The sequence below is a fragment of the Panthera pardus genome, unplaced genomic scaffold, assembly GCF_024362965.1.
Source record: "Panthera pardus isolate Hobbes unplaced genomic scaffold, ASM2436296v1 HiC_scaffold_17, whole genome shotgun sequence".
In the NCBI taxonomy this organism is placed as follows: Eukaryota; Metazoa; Chordata; class Mammalia; order Carnivora; family Felidae; genus Panthera; species Panthera pardus.
Window position 1 is genome coordinate 28,232,713 of NW_026526732.1, and position 20,708 is coordinate 28,253,420.

The following is a 20,708-nucleotide window of genomic DNA, read 5'->3' on the forward strand; positions in this document are numbered from 1 at the left end:
CACTCTGTCTCCTCCACTGCTTGCGGGTCTAGCCTCCCCTTGGAGTGTTGGTCCTCTGGTCCGGAAGTGACGCGGGGGTCGGCTTGCAGGCTGGACGCCCTATTCTCAGGGCCGCACCTCGAGGCACCCCGGGGCAGCATGGCTCTCCTCCTTCTGCTCGTCCTCGTCTTCCAGGTCGGGAGTAGGGCTGAGATTAACGCCGCGGATCTGGAGCTGTCTTCGGGTATGTAGCTCTCGGCAGGGCGGCGGCCGGTGGGGGGGGGGGGGGGGCGGAGGGGACCGGACTAAGGAATCTGGAAGCACGCCCCGCGCGGCCGCGTCCTACTTAGCCTCAGACCTCGCACCGGGTTCCCGGTCGCCCCGGAACGTCTTCGCGACCGCCGGGAAGGCCACGCAGGTCTGCGCCGTCCGCGGACTTAAGTTCCCTTTTTCTCTCCTCTTCCGTTGTTGCCGAAATGACAAAACTCGCCTCTCGGTCCTCCAGTTCTTTTAAGTCATTTTCAAATAAGTGAGTTTCCCGATCAGCATTTTGTAGACGGTGGCCAGCGCCCATGACTTAAATATTCTTAGGGTGGACCCAGAATCCTTAAGAGAGAATTGTTCTCTCTCCAACTGAGAATCATTAAGTGGCAGTGACTGGCCATCTTACATCTAAGTCTGCAAGTCGTGTAGTGCGTGAATTCAGGAGCCGATTTGTCAGGCTATGCGTCTCTTCACTTAGCTTAGTTCCTCCGAGCATTTTTTTTTTTTCCTCCTGCTCGCTGAGATTTCTCCGGAAATAAGTGCTGGGAATACGCTTTCCAAAGCTCGGTGTAATGGTGATTAGGAACTCCAGTGAAATCAGCGAATCTTTCCTGCAACAGGGTTAAACCTAAAATATCAGAAACCCATCAGTCTTGAGTGTCTGTTCAGTGCCCACAGTTAGCAGCTGCCTGGAAGGGGTCAAGGAGACCCACCCTCCTGCACCGTTGGCCAACTTTGGGTCCGAACCTCTGTATTATGACTTCCTCTGTGAGCTCCTGTTAGGTGTGCTGTATTCGTATCCAGCTGTCCTTTGGACTGCTCTATAAGGGTCACACAAACAAGCAATTAGTCATTCCTTGGGACAGGTATTGTTCCAGACGTTGTCAATACAAAAATGGGAGTTACTCGGTTTCTATTTTCGAGGATCATGATTAGATAGCTAACAGTAAGTGCTGGGTACACACTGTTAACTTCTCATCCCATCCCGTTTTCACAACAACCATATGAAGTAGGTGCTATTGGCATCTCCATTTATGGAAGAGAAATCAAGGCACAAAGAGGCCTGCCCCACTTGTAGAGAGGTCACTGGTACTCAGTAGGGAGCTTGGCAGCTGGGCTCCAGAGTCCAAGTTTTTAACCACTCTGCAAACTGCCATTACCTAGGGCAGCTTCGTTGTCTACAAGGACAGTTGCCATATATTGTGGTAAGAGCCTGGACTTTCACACAAGCTACTGGAAAGCAAGATAGAGGTACCTGACTCTGACGAGGGGATTCAGGGAGGACTTCCCAGAGAAACATCACCCCAGAGTTGAAGCTGGAGCTGGAGGTAGAGAGAGACTTGTGTGTGCAGACGGAGAAGTGTGAAACAGCATGTTGAATTAGTGGAATACTAAGGGTTATCACTGTAGAATAGGTGTGTGAGGATACAAGGGAAGTTAAGATAGGGAGAGAGGTAGGAACCAGTTAATGAAGTGCATTGTCACGTGTAAGAGACAGCAACATAGCATTGGCTAACCTAGGCAAAAAGAAGAATTTATTGGCTTAGAGAATCCAAGCAACAGTTAGAAAGGCGTAGATGCCATCTGGGCCTCAGAGAGCTGAACCAGTCAGTCAAAAGTGCCAAGACACTCTTTTGCTTATTATTGACTCTGGATGTGGATACCTTTTCCTACTTGGCAGGAACCATGGATGTTGACAGCTTTTGGGTTTTGACATCTTGCAGCCTCCACCGTTCTGACAGAATCCCAGGGGAAGGCTGATTTGCCCAACTTGGTTGGGTCAGTCACCAGCTGGCATGGGAAGGACCATGTTACAGAGGCTGGTGGTAGGGGAGTTCCCAGAAGAGAAATAATGTTCCTGAAGGGAGTACTGGTGCTGAGCCAACAGAATAATATGCTCACTCACTATACCTTGCTCAAGTTGGTGGGCAGTCACTGGATTTTAAGAAGACAAATGATTTTATGCAGGATCAGTGAAGCCATTTAGAAAGACCGTTCATCTTACACAGTAGTTTGGGGATAGACCCAAAAGAGGGAGGCCAGTTATGCCGCTGCTTAAGTCGGGAGGAATTGATGAAAAGGGCAGTTTCAATGGAGAAGAGATGCCAGTTTGAAAAACATTTAAAAGTCAGAGTCAGCAGGAGTCGGTGTTTGGGTGTGGGAAGAGAGGAAGAGGGTATCTAGGGTTCCTGATGTAGGTGGAGCATTAAACTATGTGCCACGCCTGTCTGAGTATGGCCCCTCCCGAGCCAGGCTATCTTGCTTTCCAGTAGCTTGTGTGAAAGTCCAGGCTCTTACCACAATATATGGCAACTGTCCTTGTAGACAACGAAGCTGCCCTAGGTAATGGCAGTTTGCAGAGTGGTTAATTAAGAACTTGGACTCTGGAGCCCAGCTGCCAAGCTCCCTACTGAGCACCAGTGACCTCTCTACAAGTGGGGCAGGCCTCTTTGTGCCTTGATTTCTCTTCCATAAATGGAGATGCCAATCGCACCCACATCATATGGTTGTCGTGAAAACGGGATGGGATGAGAAGTTAACCGTGCCTAGCACTTGCTGTTAGCTGTATAATCATGATCCTCAAAAGCAGAAACCGAGTAACCCCCATTTTTTGTATTCCAACACCTAGAACAATGTGGGCCCCCTTGTGATTACACAATTTGCATATCCTTGAAGCCAGCCCTGGGAGTGTCGCGTGTCTGCTCCCATAGGAACATCTACTCCTATGACCTTCTGTACCCCAGCATTTTGTAAACACAAGAGCTAGTGACCCCCCCCAACCCTCCTTTTTTCAGTGCATTTTCAATACATTTGCCTAGATTTTTACGGTGTATTTCTCTAGTTTGTGCTGTGTTCCCTAGGCTTTTAAAGTTAGTTTAAATGTAAAGTCTCAAAAAAAATAAAAAATAAAAAAAAATAAAATAAAATGTAAAGTCTCCAGAGATTAGGAGGAAAACCCATTAGGACAACCTACTTCTGGCTCGTGGCTAGCTTCCTTGGCTCACCAGTGCCTGACACTTAATACACACTCAGTGTGTATCTTATAGCATTGAGTTTCACTGATATATTTAGTAGTTCATCTCAGATGAGGGAATCTGGCAGGAACAGGGAGGCAGGCAAGAGAATATAGCCAGTCTCTGCAAAATCTAAGTGGTTGGGAATGTATTGTGTTACAGTTATGGGCTTTTGTTAATATTTCTTAGGGAATGGATAGGGAGAATGAACCCATGTGTGCTGTCTAATGATCAGCGGTGTTTTGCTTTTCATACGGTTTTACCTATAAAAGTAGTATATATATTTTGAAGTGAATCAGTGTCTCCCTTCTTAGAGTTTTCTCTTCCACTCTGGGTATTACCTAAAGAGCACACTGTACTTTCGCACAGATATGGGGCTCTTAACTTACCTTCTCCACTGATAAAGTAGAGAAAGCCTCTTTTCTGACTTGAGGATAATGTTCTGGGTGTGCTTGAATTTTTCCTGATTTTCTTTGGATCCTATTTTTACTTATTTCAGAAATTCAGAATACTTACGACAGTGCATTCTAATTATATTTATTGAACAGGCTAATAGTTTTCTTTTTCAGCTTATTCTGAAACATGATCCGTATGGACTTTGAAAGGTCCACAGTTTGGTTCTATATCTAGGAAAACCTCAAGCTATCTAATACAATGTAGCAGCACCTTGTTATTATAGGAACTAGACCAATGCTTCAATGGTTCCATTTTAAGTGGACAGAGAAACAGAAGGAGAATTGAACCAGAATTAAATGAATTCTCGACAGGAAGGAATCCGTTTCCTTACAGTTTTCTTACTATGGGAGTCCCTTTATTTTGGGTTATCCCAACACATAGTAATCAGAATGGTAAATACCCATTCAGTTGTGTCCATTCCAAAGAAATCATTTCCTTTCATACATGGTTCAGATTTCACAGTGGCCGTCATATAATTGCGGTAGTATGATAAATCAGGTAAAACTACTTGAATTAGATGCTTGTGAAGTCATCAGCAAATAATCATCTCCAATTCCAGTTCATATATGGAGGTCATTTTCTTATTTTATTCAACTATGACAAAAATGATGCTTCAGTAGCTTTTCTTAACTAAAACCAGCAAAACTTTACAGACTGTCTTGCCTTTAAGTAGCTTCTCTAAGCCTTTGTTCTTTCATTGGTAAAAATACGTGTAATAATCTCAACTCCCTCGTACAATGGTTTGTGTGGGTTAACTAAGACAATGCATAATAAAGTGGAGCACATCCGACTCTTGATCTCAGCTCAGGTTTTGATCTCAGGGTCATGGGTTCAAGCCCTGTGTTGGGCTCTGGACTGGGTGTAAAGCCTACCTAAAAAAAAAATATATATATATATATATATAATTAAATTTAAAAAATAAAGAAATCAAACTTATCCATTTCAACTATGAGAAATTTAAAATAGGCTCAGCCGCTCACTTGTTCTAGATGAAACTGAATAAATGGGAGCCTGTGTAAAATCCTGCATTTCAGGTCAGAAAGTGGCTGAGCAGATGTTTATTGGATAAGCACTAACTGGGTGGTGGTTTGAGTAAAAGATCTGGGGGGATTTGGGGTAATTATAAATTCAGCACAAGCCACTAGTTGATATGTCCATCTGTTTAAGAAGAAGAGGAAGAATAGTATTTCATTCATGTCTGTCGTATTCTGGGTTCCACAGCTTAAGAAAGAGTGAATGATAAAACCAGATCCGGAAGACACACAGGAAGACGAGCAGACTGCAGAGATATTAAGAGTATTGATCGTATTGATCCAGCTGAGGAACTATTTTGTAGAGAGTAATAATTTTATTATGGACAATAATTATTTTATTATTTGAACTCTTAGCTCTGACACTTTTTTTCCGAAGGTATAAGAAAGCAACAGAAGCAGAAAACAGACTGTTTTTGTATTTGTTTCACAAAGTGATGGATGATTCAAAGCCCGAAAAGACAAATGTTTGAATTAAAAAAATGTATTTATTTTCATGTACAAAACTTTTATGAACACTTGAAACATGTGCAAGAAACATGGGGGGGGGGGGGGGGCAGGTGCAGCCTGTACTCCGGTTAGCATCCACGCAGAAGAGACCTGGAGATGTCTGTAGTTCCCTGCTTCCCCTCTGCTGCTGTCCCCAGCAATCAGAACAGAGCCGTTCTGGCTTTTGGTCTTCGGTGACATCCCCATTGCCCTGTTTTGTGGTGCTGCTCCCTCACCTGCTGATCTCCGTCAGTTTTTCTGTCCTCCTCTTGCTCTTTTTCCATATCCTGTCTCTCCCAGTTTATCAAGAGGAAACAGTTGATTATAACCAGAACTCTCCCTCCCCCCCCCCCCCCCCCCCCCCCAGCGTGATAAAGAACTGATTCTTCTTTCCTCTGTTTAGTTTTGTTAAATCCCCTAAGAGGCATCCTGGGAAGCAGATTTTAAAACAGCTGAAGTTCATTCTGGGTCGTTTGTAGACACAATGTATCAAATAACTGAATCCATTTCCAAAAACAACCGGAGTCCCAGAAAGCTAGTTGGGCATTTTCCAGAGAGGGAGAAATCCGTAACATTGTTCAATTTCATTAGATACTCTAGTAGGATCTTTCCCTAAACTCTATAGATAATCCTCATGCTGTTTCTCCACACATTTTTATTGATAGAAGGTAAATTTCTTATGAATAGAAATTTGCTGTAAGCCTTCATTATTTTAATTTGAATGTATAACAGTTTAAACTTTAGGTCACAAAATTCTGAAACGAGAAAACTACTCATGGCTGTTTACTGTACGAGTTTGGCAAATAATGACAAAGGCAGATGTGTAATAACCACACAGTTTCTCTTCTGGTAGCATTAAAACCACAGGTTACTTCCGAGTTTCTCCTTTACTATAATGGTAATGCCTGTCTGTTACAATCCATTGGACCCTCCTCCTTCCACTACCTGCCTGTCTTGATTGCTTTGAAAGCTGTGACTTAAGCCCTTATTCTAGTCTAACCAGGGCAAGCTTCTGCTTAAATTATGGGAAACCCCATTTGATTCACATTAAAAACTAATCTGATATACACATCCACTGTTCTGTGTGGTTTTATAATTATGATTCAGTAACTTCTTAAATATAAATGCACTTTACTTAATACTCTTATATAGGTTGGCTTCTATATGCATGTTTCTCAAATACAGGAATCTCAGTTGGAGTCTATACAATTTAAAAGTCATTCCTATTGGGCATATATATATATATATATATATATATATATATATATATTTATTTATTTTTTATTTTTTTTTTTAAAGAGATTCAAAAGGCAGTGAAGAACTCACTTTTACTGGAAACTGGAGGAAGTCAGGTCCTAGTTACCAGAGGCAGAAAGCTTAGCCACGCTGTGGGCTTTCAGGAACAGGGAGTCTGTAGAATAGGAAATGTGCCTGGTGCCCGGCACAACCTGGCGGGGAGGTCTCCGAGCAGTGCTGAAGGTGCCACGTGGTTTCTTCTTGCTTCTTAGAGTAAAATGCAGGACTAGAGAGAGTAGTCAGGAGAATGACTGTTATATAAGAACCAGAACCTGGTGGTTTGAAAATTCTCAGCCTCTGGAGAGGCAAAAGAGGCGGAAATTAAGCAATGGCTTCTGAGAGAATTTCAGATTCATTATGAGTTTTCTTAGCATCCAGTACCTATCTTAGGTTGAAAATTAGGTGTATATGTGTGGATATTATTTGATATTAATGTTGAACTGAACCTGGGGCGGGGAGTGCCTTGTATTTCCTTCTCAACCACAGATTATACACTGTTTGAGACTAGGTCGTTTCATGAATTAAGGTTCAAGCATATAAAAACATTTCTAAAAACCTAGAAAAAGAAAGCTTCGGTACCCCCTGCTAAGTAGGGTCATGGTTGCTCTACCAAAAAACAAAAGAGAAGAACCAGGGCTAAATCTGGCAAGGCCAGTGCTTTCTGGCTCATCTGCAAGGAAATTGCTTAGAGAACCAAAGATGATAGGTACCAACAGCTGTCAGCTGTATTTCAGGAAGAGCAAATGGAAAACTTGCAGGTGTCTGATCACAGGCTGCAGAAAGCGCATACGCAGGATAAGTATGTAGTATCTGAATCTGTGAGATACCTCCCAGCTTCATAATCTCGACCTTTTGGCACAGATTGTCACACTGTTTAATAAGTAATATGGAAATTAGACATTTTGGCAGTAATCAAAGCTATTCATTGCGGGAGAAGCCATGAAAAATATATTGGAGTATCAAAAATACTCTGTTTTTAAATCAGTTTTTCCTCCTAAATAATAAGAAAAAATTACGAGTACCCTACCACTACATCCAGTAGTGAGAACCAAAAATGTCTCCAGACAGTGCCAAATGTCCCTTCGGGGACAAAAAAAAAATCATCTCGTTGAAAACCACTGATATCAAGGAAGAATATAGCCAGAAAAGGGGGGGGAGGAAAGACCTTAGAATTTAATTGTCCATAAGTCTGTATTATTTACCTAAATAATTCTTGATCCGTGTTCTGCTTTAAAAAGGTAATACAAGTGTGAGGGGCGCCTGGGTGGCTTGGTCGGTTGGGCATCTGACTTTGGCTCAGGTCATGATCTTGCGGTTCGTGGGTTCAAGCCCCGCGTCGGGCTCTGTGCTGCCAGCTCAGGGCCTGGAGCCTGCTTTGGATTCTGTGTCTCCCTCTCTCTCTCTGCTCATCCCCTGCTCACACTCTGTCTCTCTCTGAAAAATAAATAAAGATTTTAAAAAAAGATAATACAAGTGTGAAATAATTGAAAATTAAAGCAATGCACCAGCTTGGATTTGAATATTGGAATTTTTGCTTTGGGAAAAAATCTAGGAGGTGTTTCCTTTAATAGTAAGGAAATACCTTATATATGTGAAATTAACACCTCACGTGACAGATCAGGAAATCTGAAATGACTAGCAGTATAGCGAAGAAAGAACCCACACTTCCTAATGTCCAGCCCAGGGAGTATTTTTCTTATTGGAGCCCATCCACGTTATACAACCCTAAGTAATCATCATTATCAGCTGGAGTACCTTTAAAAAAAAAAAAAACAACACTTTAGCTCTCAGATTTTTTTTTTTTTTTTTTTTTTTAAGTAGGCTCCATGCTCAACGCAGAGCCCAGTGTAGGGCTTGAACTCATGACCCTGAGATCAAGACCTGAGCTGTTATCAGGAGTTGGACGCTTAACTGACTGGGCCACCCAGGCTCCCCTCTCTTAGAATTTTTGAGGCTGATGATGACTTATGTTTGTAAGCCACTGCACTGACCACATTGCTATTCATTTATTTTAATTGTAATTATATTATGTTTAATGGTTTTCCGATAGGTTGGATTGAATAATCTTAAAATTGAGGTCGTATCACCAACTCTGTATCTTCATGTTCGCTCATAAAGAAGGGAAGGGTGGGAGAGAAGAAAGGAGAAAGAAAAGGAGGAAGGGAGGAGATGTATGTGTATGTTTGTTTTCCAAGGGGTGGTAGACAACAGCCGTCTACACTGAGCAGGGGAATACGTGGCTGCTTTTCATAAATAGTAACAAGATGTTAAAGTGACTTCTGCCTGTTCTCTCATGGGACTCCCATGTTAGCAAACCCTTTCTAAAATGGTTTAAAAGAGCAAAAGGGAGAAGAAATATTGGGCGTGTTTTGTGAAAAGCCCTGCACACCCCAGAGAGCAAAATGTTAGTGAAACGCAAGTGGTGGATGGCTCCTTCAGGCCGTTATTAGGCTGCTATTCCTGGGCTAGAGACGAGGTGCTGAATGTGTGTAACGATACCGAGTAGAGAGTTGAGAGCCCGGATGGTATTTTAGACTGAAATTGGCCATCGCTTGGGGTAGCCAGCTCTCTAGACGTTGAAGGCAATCTGTGGTATCAAATATAGGAAATGCTAGTGATTAAACGAATTCAGGATTATTATTACAACAGGTAGTGCATCTGTTCATAAAAACTCCCGAAACATGAGAGGAATTTATGGCCTTTACGATACTTGTATTTCCCGTGTATCCCAGGGTTGTTTCAGTAATTTAAAGTGAATCAGAACTCTATACATTTTCCAATAAAATTAATTTTTATACATCTCAATTAAATAATTGTACAGTCTGTTCTGGCAAATTCTACCTTTCTTCAAAATACGTATTCGGCTACCATGGCTCTTTGTGAGGTTTTCTAATGTTAATGTTAGTTTCTTACAATTGCCCATTTTACTTTTTGAATCTCTTACAGTGCCAAAACCAACGAATATTGAAATTAAGGCCTATAACTTTAATACTGTCCTATCTTGGGACTACCCGACCATGTCACAGACCCCTGTTTTTATCGTACAGGTAAAGAACTATGGGTAAGTGTTAACTCTTTTCATCCTTTTTATTCTACTTTGCCTAGGTCTTTGTACTTTCCATGACTGTGTTTTGCCCCATCATCTTCCTTTCCCATGTGGCAGAACTTCCTAAACTGCTTGTAGACTTCCAGAAGCTCTAAGGACGCAAATTAGTTATTTTCACAAGATTTCCTGCCTTTTAGTTCTTCTTCCTGTCAGATTCAAGTAGAGGAGTCTCAGCAACTTTCAGAATTTTTTTAAGGCATGACAAATAAAGCTTAGAATTCATATTAAAAGTGAGGTCATCTTACTTGCCATAGTGAATGTGTTGTTTAGCAGAAAGATGAGAATTTCAGAACAATTTTAGGAGTTCCTGTTAAGAGTCTTTGTAATGTGTTAGGTTCTGCAATCAAGTAATGATTATCGATGTTAATAGAATCTAGAATTGTTTAAAGACCAGATTTTTTACAATTACATATGGAATGTACTTTGTTCAGGTGTTGTATTTTGAATTGAGCCTCTTTATTGTAAAGGAGTTTATAGGACTTCTAACCAGAGTAAGGGCTTCCTCCTTTGTCTGGCTTCTCTGTCCTGTTCTTACTTAGCTCTTTCGACCAGCTACCAGCTCCATGCTGTGAGTGAAAAGCAAAGCACAGACAGAGATGATTGAAGTGTACAGATTAACAAACGTTACCCTTGTTTCTTTACTCGTCTTCATTTTAGGGAGGCAATCTGGGTTGATGCCTGCAATACCTCTCATCATTCTTGTAATATCTTTTCCGCAATTACCGATCCATCACTTTCTCTCTGGGCCAGAATTAAAGCTAGACTTGGACAAAAAGAATCAGCCTATGCAGAGTCCAAAGAATTTATTTTGTGTAAACAAGGTGAGTAGAATTTTGAAATTTGAAAATACTGACACACATCTTCTGTATGTATTTGCTTTTATTAGCACTTGTTAAAAATTATCGCAATGCCCAGGAAACCTTTGGAAGAATTTAGGGAGTTTGTATCTTCCTCTTTCCCTGAGCTCCACAAAATAGGGCTGAGAGGTGCCCATCACTTTGCCCCGTCTAAACCATTGCATTTCTACTCCCTGTAAACACGGATCGGTGCTACCCTGCTGGGCTCTGCACCGGCCTCCCCCGCTCCCCTCCTCCAACGCTCCTTGCTCGGTTACACTTACCGAGGCCAGGGGCACCTGCTCTCGTTCTTCCTCCGTGTGCCCAGTCCCCAAGGCCCTTGGGAATTTTATATACCAACTTAATACATTAAGAAATTTTAGATTTCTGCAGTCTCCTCAACCCCAGTGATTGTCAGCCCTTTCTCCTGCCAGCATCACATCCCCATGGCATACCTGATCTGAGTTATGACTTTAAGCTCCAGAATCTTCAACACCAATTCCTCTTTTCTGATTGAAATCCTACCTGTAGCTCTCCTACCCTCACTTGTGGGTAAAGAAGTGATTAATCATGTGACTCCTCCCTAGTCTTCTAGGCCCTTGTGCCTTGCCATTCAACTTCTCTCCCTTCTTCAGTTGCCACGTGTCTTTCCTTCCACTATGGCCTTGATTCTGCTCCTACGCTTCAGCTGTGCCTACCCAGTCTCTTCCATTGGCCCTTCCTCCACTTGCCCTTGAAATAATTTTATTCCCTCGAGTCCATGCCTTTGTCATCTGTGAACTGTGCCCATCTGTATATCAGATTTTTCCCACACAGATTTATCAAGGGCACACTATGTGCTAGAAAATATGCCAGGCCCTGAAGATAAAAATAAACCTGCCTGGTACATGGTAAGTGTGCAATAAATATGTGAAGAATAGGTAAATGGCTCACCAGCAAAGTCTCGAGCATCAGGGACACATAATAAATATTTGTCAAGTGAATAAATATCTGGTTTTGATTTTCACTATAAAAATTGAATCTATTTAGCAAACTTTTATAAGAGCCTCATGCCAGACATCTATAGGTGTTGGAGGTACAAAGAGTTTCAGTGAGTGTTCAAAGGTAACTAAAATGCCTTTTCTGAAACATTTTTTAGAGAACAGGTTTCCTTTTTAATCTACCAGAACCAAAGGAAAAGGAAAAATAACAGAGCTTCTATTATGGTAAGGTTTTTTTGTTTTGTTTTGTTTTTTTACCAGAACTCAGGACCAGAGCTCATGACCCAACTGTTTGTTTTCCTTTAGGACTAGAATTTAAACTGCTAAAGAGAAGTTTAGGTTAGATAAGAATACTTCCTGCTTGAGATTAATTAAACATTTATTAAGAACATTCATTTTTTTAAATTATTTTTTAAAAGTGTTTATTTATTTTAGAGAGAGAGAACAAGCAGGGGAGGGGCAGAGAGAGAGGGAGACACAGAATTCGAAGCAGGCTCCAGGCTCTGAGCTGTCAGCACAGAGCCTGACATGGGGCTTGAACCCACAGACTGTGAGATACCATGACCTGAGCCAAGATCAGATGCTTAACTGACTGAGCCACCCAGGCGCCCCTTTATTAAGAACATACAGAATATCATCTAGATCTTTGTGGAATGGTTTAAACATGATCCTGCTTTAGAACAACAACAGAAAGACTAGGTTGATTGATTTTGGCAGTTTTATGCAATGTACTATAAAGTTCCAGGGGAATACTAATTCTGCATTTTTTTTTTTTGTCCCTGCCCCCCCTCCCCCAACCACAGGGAAAATTGGACCACCTGAACTGGGCATCAGAAACATGGAAAAACACGTCATTATTGACGTATTTCACCCTTTAGCTATTATAAGTGGAAGGGAGCCAGTAGCCATATATGGTGAAGAAAATTGTTACTCATTCAAGTACGAGGTGCATCTGAGAATAAATGGAAATGAGGTATGTGTTTCTATTTCGTCTTTTCCAAAATGGCAGGTTTTCTGTTGCTCACGCGAAGTTGTTTCCACATGTGGTGTAACAATAGTAGAATGCTTATGAACATTCAGACAAGACTTACAGATCATAGACCTTACCATAGGTTTTGTTAAGAAACACGACATAGGGGCGCCTGCGTGGCTCAGTCGGTTGAGCATCTGACTTCGGCTCAGGTCATGATCTCACAGTTTGTGAGTTCAAGCCCCGCATCAGGCTCTGTGCTGACAGCTCGGAGCCTGGAACCTGCTTCGGATTCTGTGTTTCCTTCTCCCTCTGCCCATCCCCCTCTTGTGCTCTGTCTCTCTCTCTCTCAAAAATAAATAAATAAATGTTAAAAAAAAAAAAAGAAAAGAAACACGACCTAAACGAGTGCTGGTGGAGGGAACTGGCTTGGAGTTCATCACTAGCACTGGTGTCTTTGCCTCATTTAACAGCATGGTCCTGTTTGAGGATCTTAAACCTGTTTATTTCTGCCCTGGCAAAGTGAGGATCATTTTAATCTTTCCCTCCGCATTGGTAGTGATGTAACGTAACATGAAGCTGTGATCGGAAATCATTGTTTTGGAAACAAAAAGTGGCAGTACTGCGGTGGGGATGTACTTGCATTCTGGCACCGGTGTGCAGCCCACGCCTGGACTGGAATTGTGCTAGTCCATCCATTCTCCACGGCACTGCCGCTGCTTTATTTAATAGTGTTTGTCAAGCACATGCTCTGCGTGTTCTAGACAAACCTCTGGTGATGCGCGAAGCAGGGAAACAAAGCAGGGAGGGGGGAGATGGGCAGCAGCGTTGGGGGCGCTTGTGGTCTTCGGTAGGGTGGTTGGAGCAGGGAAGGTGTTACTGCGGCCAGTGCTGGGGAAGGTTAGGAGGTGAGTTCCACGGGCACGTCTGGGAAGAATGTTTCAGGCAGAGAATCTGGCAAAAGCACACTGGGCACGTGAAGAGCAGCAGGACTCAGCAGAGCCCGGGAGCGGATGAGGTCAGAGGTCACTGGGGGGGCCACATCCGGTGGGGCACTGGAAGGATTTGACTTTTATTCTGACTGAGGTGTTGTGCCTCTGGGAAGATTTCAGCGGGAGGAGTGACATCTGACTTAGATTTTTAAAACTTGACTCTAGATGCTTAGCAGAATTGTCCTCTTGACGTGCACATCTAACCATAGTACTTCACCGCCTGAAACCCTTTAGCAAATCCCCACCAGCTACACAGTTAAGGCCTGAATTCCCTCTCGTGGCGTGGCCTGCGAGACCCTCGTGATTTGGCCTCTTGCGTCCTTTCCAGCTTTCTGTCTCCCCGTCCCTTCTCACCCAAATTGTATTTGTGCTTTGGCGAACTGCTGTTGTGTTCTTAGTTCCCTGCAGGTGCCGTGCTCTTTACGGAATGCCCTTCTCCGCCCACTCACCTTTGGCAAATTTCTACTCATTTTCCAGTGTTCAGCTGGCATTTCATCTCCCCTTTGAAGTCTTTTCTGACACGGAAGACTGTTTGCTCCTCTGTGTTTGGATATTCCCAGTTCCATTAACGGTCCCCCTTGCTCTACTCATCACTCACATTTCTTTCGGCTCTGGCGGAAGTTGTTTGAGGTCAGGTACTGCTGTCCTACCTTCGTGTCTTCAGGCCCTACCTGGCACAGGTGATGCGCACACTTTGGCGGAATGAATGGTAAACTGCCAGAGACTGCCTCGGTCCCTTCTGTGTACCACGGCCAAGAGCTGCTACAGTCTTTGCGAAATACCTTTCTTATTCTTCCTACAGATGGGTTTATAGCTCTCCCCACCTGTTTCTAGCACTACTGGAATGGGACTAATGAACATTTGCTGGTTTAACGATGACCAGTGAACATTCTTGCTATTTGAGTTTTAAAATTTATGATCCCTAAAAATAACATTTTACTGGAGACATTTCATAATGCTGTATTGAAACAACAAAATTGACTTACTATTTGATATCCACAACGCTATTTTCAGACATGGTTCAACTTTCATCCCATATATTCTCTTCAGGGGTTTGATCAGGTAAATGTAGGTGATTTTGTTTGTTTTTGCAGAATAAAAGAAGCCACACATTTTCACTGTCGTTTGTTCCCATGCAGACCTCATATAAAACGGATGTAGAGGAAGATAATTGCAATGAGACTCAGTGCTATCTAACTGTCCCAGTGTCTTCGTTGGATTCTGAGTACTGTGCTTGGACAAAAGGATTCTCAGAAACATGGCTTGTTACAACTGAACAGTCCAAAGAACTTTGTGTTACCACTTTGGATGGCAAACACATGGAAGGCAAGTTTCTGCTGGTTTTGTCCTAAATATAGGGAGTGATGAGCGAGCTAGGTGTTGAAAAGAGGCAGTTTCAATAAATCTCTGTTCGTTTAAAAATATGCAATGGTTCCATTCCTCAGAGAAGTTCAAAAGTACAAATAAGCTCATTTCTCAGGCATTAAAAGATATAAAACGGCCGATTAAAGAAAGCCACATGATGACCTTTTGACCTAGGAAAGAAAGAAATACAACACCTAAAACTGCCTGCACTTCAGGATTACACGTAGCGACAGAAGTCAGCTTAACTATTTCCACATGGCAAGGTGTTATGTACCCATTACAGTGTTCTTTGTGGGGGTGGCAAGTTTAAAAACTGAATAGCAAAAATATTCATTGGCTTATGTGATGTGAACTGGATAAATACTAGAAATTAATATCCAAAAATAAATATTGATAAGTTTATTTAAAAATAAGTTTATTTCATCATACTTTCTTTGTGTGAGGGGGGTACATATAATAGAACTTTAGGACTAACATTCTCAAGGGGCACCTACCTTAGCTGAAATTAGGGCCGTTCTTTGCAGTTATGAAATGTAAATGTTAATTATGGGTAATTTATAAAATCTAAAAAGCGAGAAGAAAACAAAATTATCGATAGTTCTATCAATCCAAATATTCAGTTACAGTTTGGTGTTTTTTTTTTCTCATCCTGTTCTCTTTTTCTACAGAGCTGTGATCATATTGTATAGTGTATATAATTTTGTGTACTGCTTTAAGTATTTATTATAAGTATTTTTCCATTTTATTTCACATACTTTATTAATTCTGTTTTCTAATACCTTTAGACTGTTTCATCATGTAGAACGTGTATTCTATTTAATGTTCCCCAATTTTGGACTTTTAGATTACTTACAGATTTTTTCTATGATAGATCATGCTTTGATAACTGTCTTTGTGTATATATGATTGTCAGCCTGTTTTTAGAACATATCTCCTGGGAACAAAAATTTTCTGTTACAAGTACCTTTTTGAAGAATGGGAATCTAGGCTGAAGAACTAGACCAAAGGCCTAAAATTTAATATTGATAACTTTTATTTATTTATTTATTTATTTTTTAACATTTATTTTTGAGACAGAGAGAGACAGAGCATGAACGGGGGAGGGGCAGAGAGAGAGGGAGACACAGAATCGGAAGCAGGCTCCAGGCTCTGAGCCATCAGCCCAGAGCCTGACGCGGGGCTCGAACTCACGGACCGCGAGATCATGACCTGAGCCGCGAGATCATGACCTGAGCCGAAGTCGGACGCTCAACCGACTGAGCCACCCAGGCGCCCCTAATATTGATAACTTTTAGATCATTAGGACAAGGGTTTCAAATAGGTGACTTAAAGCAATGCAGTGTATTTTACACTCTCTTGGATTGTGTTGTTTTGAAAAATAAAGTTCTGACTAACACACAAAATTCTAAATAATGCAGATGCCTTAGATTTAGTTGTTTTTTTTTTTTTAATTTTTTTTTTTTAATGTTTATTTTTGAGACAGAGAGAGACAGAGCATGAACGGGGGAGGGTCAGAGAGAGAGGGAGACACAGAATCTGAAACAGGCTCCAGGCTCTGAGCTGTCAGCACAGAGCCCGACGCGGGGCTGGAACTCACGGACTGTGAGATCATGACCTGAGCCGAAGTCGGACGCCCAACCGACTGAGCCACCCAGGCGCCCCGCCTTAGATTTAGTTTTTAAAAATGTGGTTTATAAACTGGGCTGGCACGGTGGCCACATGGTGGCACCACTGTGGCTCAGTTTCCCTGCCTGCCTGGACTGTGCTTCTAAACACAGCACTGATGTTAGTTATGTCATTATCTGATCTTTACTGCCGTAATAACTTCGTTTTTTCCACATCCTATAAAATGTGTTATACAAGCATTCCCTTAGTAGCAATTTCCAGAGTCGCTGTTCCAAAAAGGTAACTTTGAAATCGAAATCAAAGGTAATAAGATGCCGGTAGAGAGGTCAAACACCACCGTGATCTGTAGAGGACTGTTCATTTGAAAGAGAGGACTGTGCAGCTAGAACGCGGAAGATTGTGCTTTGAAAATAAAAAGCAGCATTAGAGCAGAATACACAGCAGTGATTATAAATGTGCTCTGAAACAAATCTTTCCCACTGTATGTTTCTTTTGCCTTGTTAATGGAGAGAAAACTGTAACTCTGGAAACACCCTATATTCAGGGCATGAAGAAAACTGTTATGAGGGGCGCCTGGGTGGCTCAGTCGGTTAAGCGTCCGACTTCGGTTCAGGTCATGATCTCTCAGTTTGCGGGTTCAAGCCCCACGTCGGGCTTTGTGCTGACAGCTCAGAGCCTGGAGTCTGTTTCAAGAGCCTGGAGTCTGTTTCAAATTCTGTGTCTCCCTGTCTCTCTGCCCCTCCCCCTGCTCACTCTTTGTGTCTGTCTGTCTGTCCGTCTCTCTCCAAAAAAAGTAAACGTGAAAAGAGATTAAAAAATAAAAAAGCAAGAAAACTGTTACGAAAAATCTGTTCTAGCCACTTTGCATCATGAAGGTATGGTTGCAGAAAGTGGAGAATCGCAGAGCTGGAAAGAATCACCTTGGTCTCTAGGACAGGCTCCTGAGTCTTTGGTCACCTCACCTGACTTCTACGGCAAGTGCTCTTTGCAGTCCGGACCATATTCATCACCTGACGGGCAAAGCACTAAGGCTTTATAACTATTTCACAGATACAGCAGCATTCCATCTTAATTCTAATTTGTGATTTTTCCCTTTTTTTTTTAGATTCTGTTTGGGTTCCAGTTGTTGCCGTTCTCTTCCTTTTTGTAGTTCTCGTCGTGGTATTTGTATGTTGTTACACTAAGAAGATTAATCCCTTTAAGAGAAGAACCATCATGTTACCAAAGTCCCTGGTAAAATATTTAAATATTTTTCTTTAATTGTATACACTAACACGTTAACTTGGACCTTTTTGATAGTTGTTTAATTTTTTAAGTAGAATGATGTTCAGCAGCATATCCCCTATCGTCAATCACTCAATCTACCACCCATCCAAAACCCCATAATTTTTACTACACATCGTGTGCTTTTGTATATGCACAAAACAAGAACACGATTGGATAAGTCTGTTAAGGAGCTTCAAGAATAGTGGGAGAAAAAGATAAGTATCAGTGAGTGAACAGTGTTCAAACACAGAGCTTTCCACACAGGCCAGCAAGGACTTCATCCACCTTTGGAGGGTGCTGGTTAGTTGTGGCCTTTCTAGAGGCAGTGAGGCTTGAGCAATCTTGATGGAAAGACAGGAGTTTATGCAGGTACTGAGAGACAGTATGTGCCAAAGCCCAGCATCAAGAAAGCATGGCGTTTGAAAATCTCAAAATACAGAAACACTATTGTTATGGTTGGACTGTAGAAGAAAAGGCGGTCACACATGAGACTGGAAGTTTCACATTTTAATGTCTAGTATTTAAAAGCCTTTGTGTGGACGCCTGGATGCCCTGGGTGCAGTTGGTTGAACGTCCCGACTTTGGTTCAGGTCATGATTTCACGGTTCGTGGGTCTGAGCCCTGTGTCGGGCTCCGTGCGGACAGTGTGGAGCCTGCTTGGGATTCTCTGTCTCCCTCTCTCTCTCTGCCCCTCCCCTCCTCGTGGGAAATAAATAAACAAACATTCAAAAATAAACATGATTTATTTCTCTCAAAAATAAATAAACATTCCAAAAATAAATAAAAGCCTTTATGCAATGAAAAGCCCATTTACAGGTAACAGGATCGTAGCTACTTGGATGAAATATAACAGGAACAATATCCATGATACGCAAAGGAGACTTTTCAATTTGTATTGAAAACACCTTTCTCTCAACAGGAGAGAATTCACGTGTGAATTCTAGTATTTGTCCATACTAAGTAAGTAGTTAAGTAGAACGCAACCTTGCAGTCCACAACTTTACACGCACTAGAGAAGGAAAAATAAACCTGAATATTCAGTACTTCCACTAGTAGTAAACTGGTGTAAAGTGGGAAAAGTAATCCAGCGCTGGTGGGAAGGTAAACATATAATGGGTAGAGGGTGTAGGAGTGTCATAAACGTGCCACAGCCTTTGACTTAGTAATTCTACCTTTAAGAAATTATTATTATTTTTTTTAATGTTTAAAAGGCAGAGAGAGAGAGACTGAGGGAGAGAATCCCAAGCAGGCTCCTTGCTGTCAGTGCAGAGCCTAACGTGGGGCTCATTCGCATGAACCACGAGATCATGACTTGAGCCAAAAAATCAAGAGTCGGACACTGGACTGACTGGGCCACCCAGGCGCCCCAAGAATTTATTCTTATAAAGCCGCTTCATAAATAAAAAGATGTGTAAAAATATTCACTTCAGCACGTTCCATAAATCATAAAAATAGGGAACACTTCAATATCTACGATTAGAGAAATTGCGTTAATCAATCAGGATAGAGAAATCAGGAGGCAGTGAAGATTATAATAAAAATTGTAATTATGAAGGCGAATGGTGAGAATATTCTATAAGTAGGTATTCTCCGGCTATAGATGTAATGTGCATACGTGTGAAGTCACATAGAAAAAGCAACATGGACTAGTTGGATGGCGGATGACTTTTTAAAAATTCTAAAAACTTCTTCTTAATCTTAATATAGTATATTTTATTAAAAAGCAAGAAAAGGCAACCACCAGATGCCATTATATTATTACCATAAATATACCATTTGGTGGTATATTTCATTGACCATTATTCTTAGAGCATTTCTTTCTAAGGATGTGCACTTAAGTTTAATAATTCATTATGTTTCATCATTTATTTTTCTTCCCTTAGCTCTCTGTGGTGAAAAATGCCTCTTCGGAGACAAAATCTGAATCGAAATGTGTATCACCCATCACCTACCAACCAATTGTCTCAGAAAATGAGAAGATGGTCTGGGAAGAGCAGTTGTCTCCAGCGACGATTTCAGATCTGCCCGCTGAAGACAGTCTGGAAAAAATGGGACACCACGAAGAACTACAAGTGGTGACCCCTGAAGGGACTATTTCTGACATGGCTCCTGATAGCCCTCAGACCCCGGTAATGAGAGAGAATTCTGTCCGTTCAAATAGTAACCAGTCTGAAACCTGTGTTGTCGCTTTAAACTCCTATCACTCCAGAAATGGTTCCGAGAGTGGCACTGTGGAATCGCAGAGCTTCTCGGACTCAGAATTTCCCCCAAGTAGTAAGCCTGAAATAAAGACCGAGGAACAGGAGCCCGTAATGCTGAGAAACACGACCACCTCCTTTGGTTATGACAAGCCACACGTATTAGTGGATCTGCTGGTGGATGAAGGCGGTAAGGAATCCTTGATTGGTTACAGACTTACAGCAGATTCCAAAGAGTTTTCCTGAGATCAGAGAAGATGCGCCATCCCGGAAGGATCTATCTTTTTCCCCAGACGGTTTTTCTGCCTCGATTTCATGAAGAGATCATGATTTGAGAAGCCGTTTCTTTGTCGACATTCACCAAATACAGTAGTATCTTGGTTTACATAAAGGGCAAAGAGCCTCTGTGGCACTGTCAGATTTGGCCCGAAAACCGCAGAAGCTGTAAAGAAACAAGCCGTTGTCACATAGGAACTTTTCCATCCAGCTTGCATTATCAGCGAACACGCTAAGAATCCTGCTTCCCACGACAGTGGGTGAGATGCCTCAGGTCCTTTCTAATCGCTTCCAGTTGTAAACTAGTTTCGTTTTGTTTTGTTTTCCTTTTCTGTGCCCTAGCATGTTATTTGTTTTTGCAAGTCTATGTCCATAGTATTTTTAAATGCTCACTTTGAGAAGAAATCGTGAAAGTTTTCCAAACGTGAATTCAAAATCTAATTCCAGTCAATAGACTTCATAAAGAATATGTAAATACACACATGTATATATTTTGTATGGAACGTTGTATTTAGATATTTGTAAATAAAGTATGTTTAAAATTCATTTTTGTACTCATTTATT

At 41.7% G+C, this 20,708-nt stretch overlaps 1 protein-coding gene across 1 annotated transcript; it reads left to right on the plus strand.

Annotated features, from left to right (window-relative positions):
• Positions 1 to 4: 4 nt before the first annotated feature.
• Positions 5 to 20,690, plus strand: IFNGR1 (interferon gamma receptor 1). Its single transcript, XM_019420465.2, has 7 exons — positions 5 to 223; positions 9,476 to 9,590; positions 10,293 to 10,456; positions 12,255 to 12,424; positions 14,553 to 14,739; positions 17,510 to 17,637; positions 19,554 to 20,690. The coding sequence occupies exons 1-7, from the start codon at positions 139 to 141 to the stop codon at positions 20,112 to 20,114; spliced, it is 1,410 nt and encodes a 469-aa protein (XP_019276010.1). The 5' UTR covers positions 5 to 138; the 3' UTR covers positions 20,115 to 20,690.
• Positions 20,691 to 20,708: the final 18 nt, after the last annotated feature.

Coding starts and splice junctions, on each gene's coding strand:
- IFNGR1 (XM_019420465.2), top strand. CDS start 139: ATGGCTCTCCTCCTTCTGCTCGTCCTCGTCTTCCAGGTCGGGAGTAGG. Junction 9,591..10,292: donor GTACAGGTAAAGAACTATGG/GTAAGTGTTAAC, acceptor TCTTCATTTTAG/GGAGGCAATCTGGGTTGATG. Junction 10,457..12,254: donor ATTTATTTTGTGTAAACAAG/GTGAGTAGAATT, acceptor CCCCAACCACAG/GGAAAATTGGACCACCTGAA.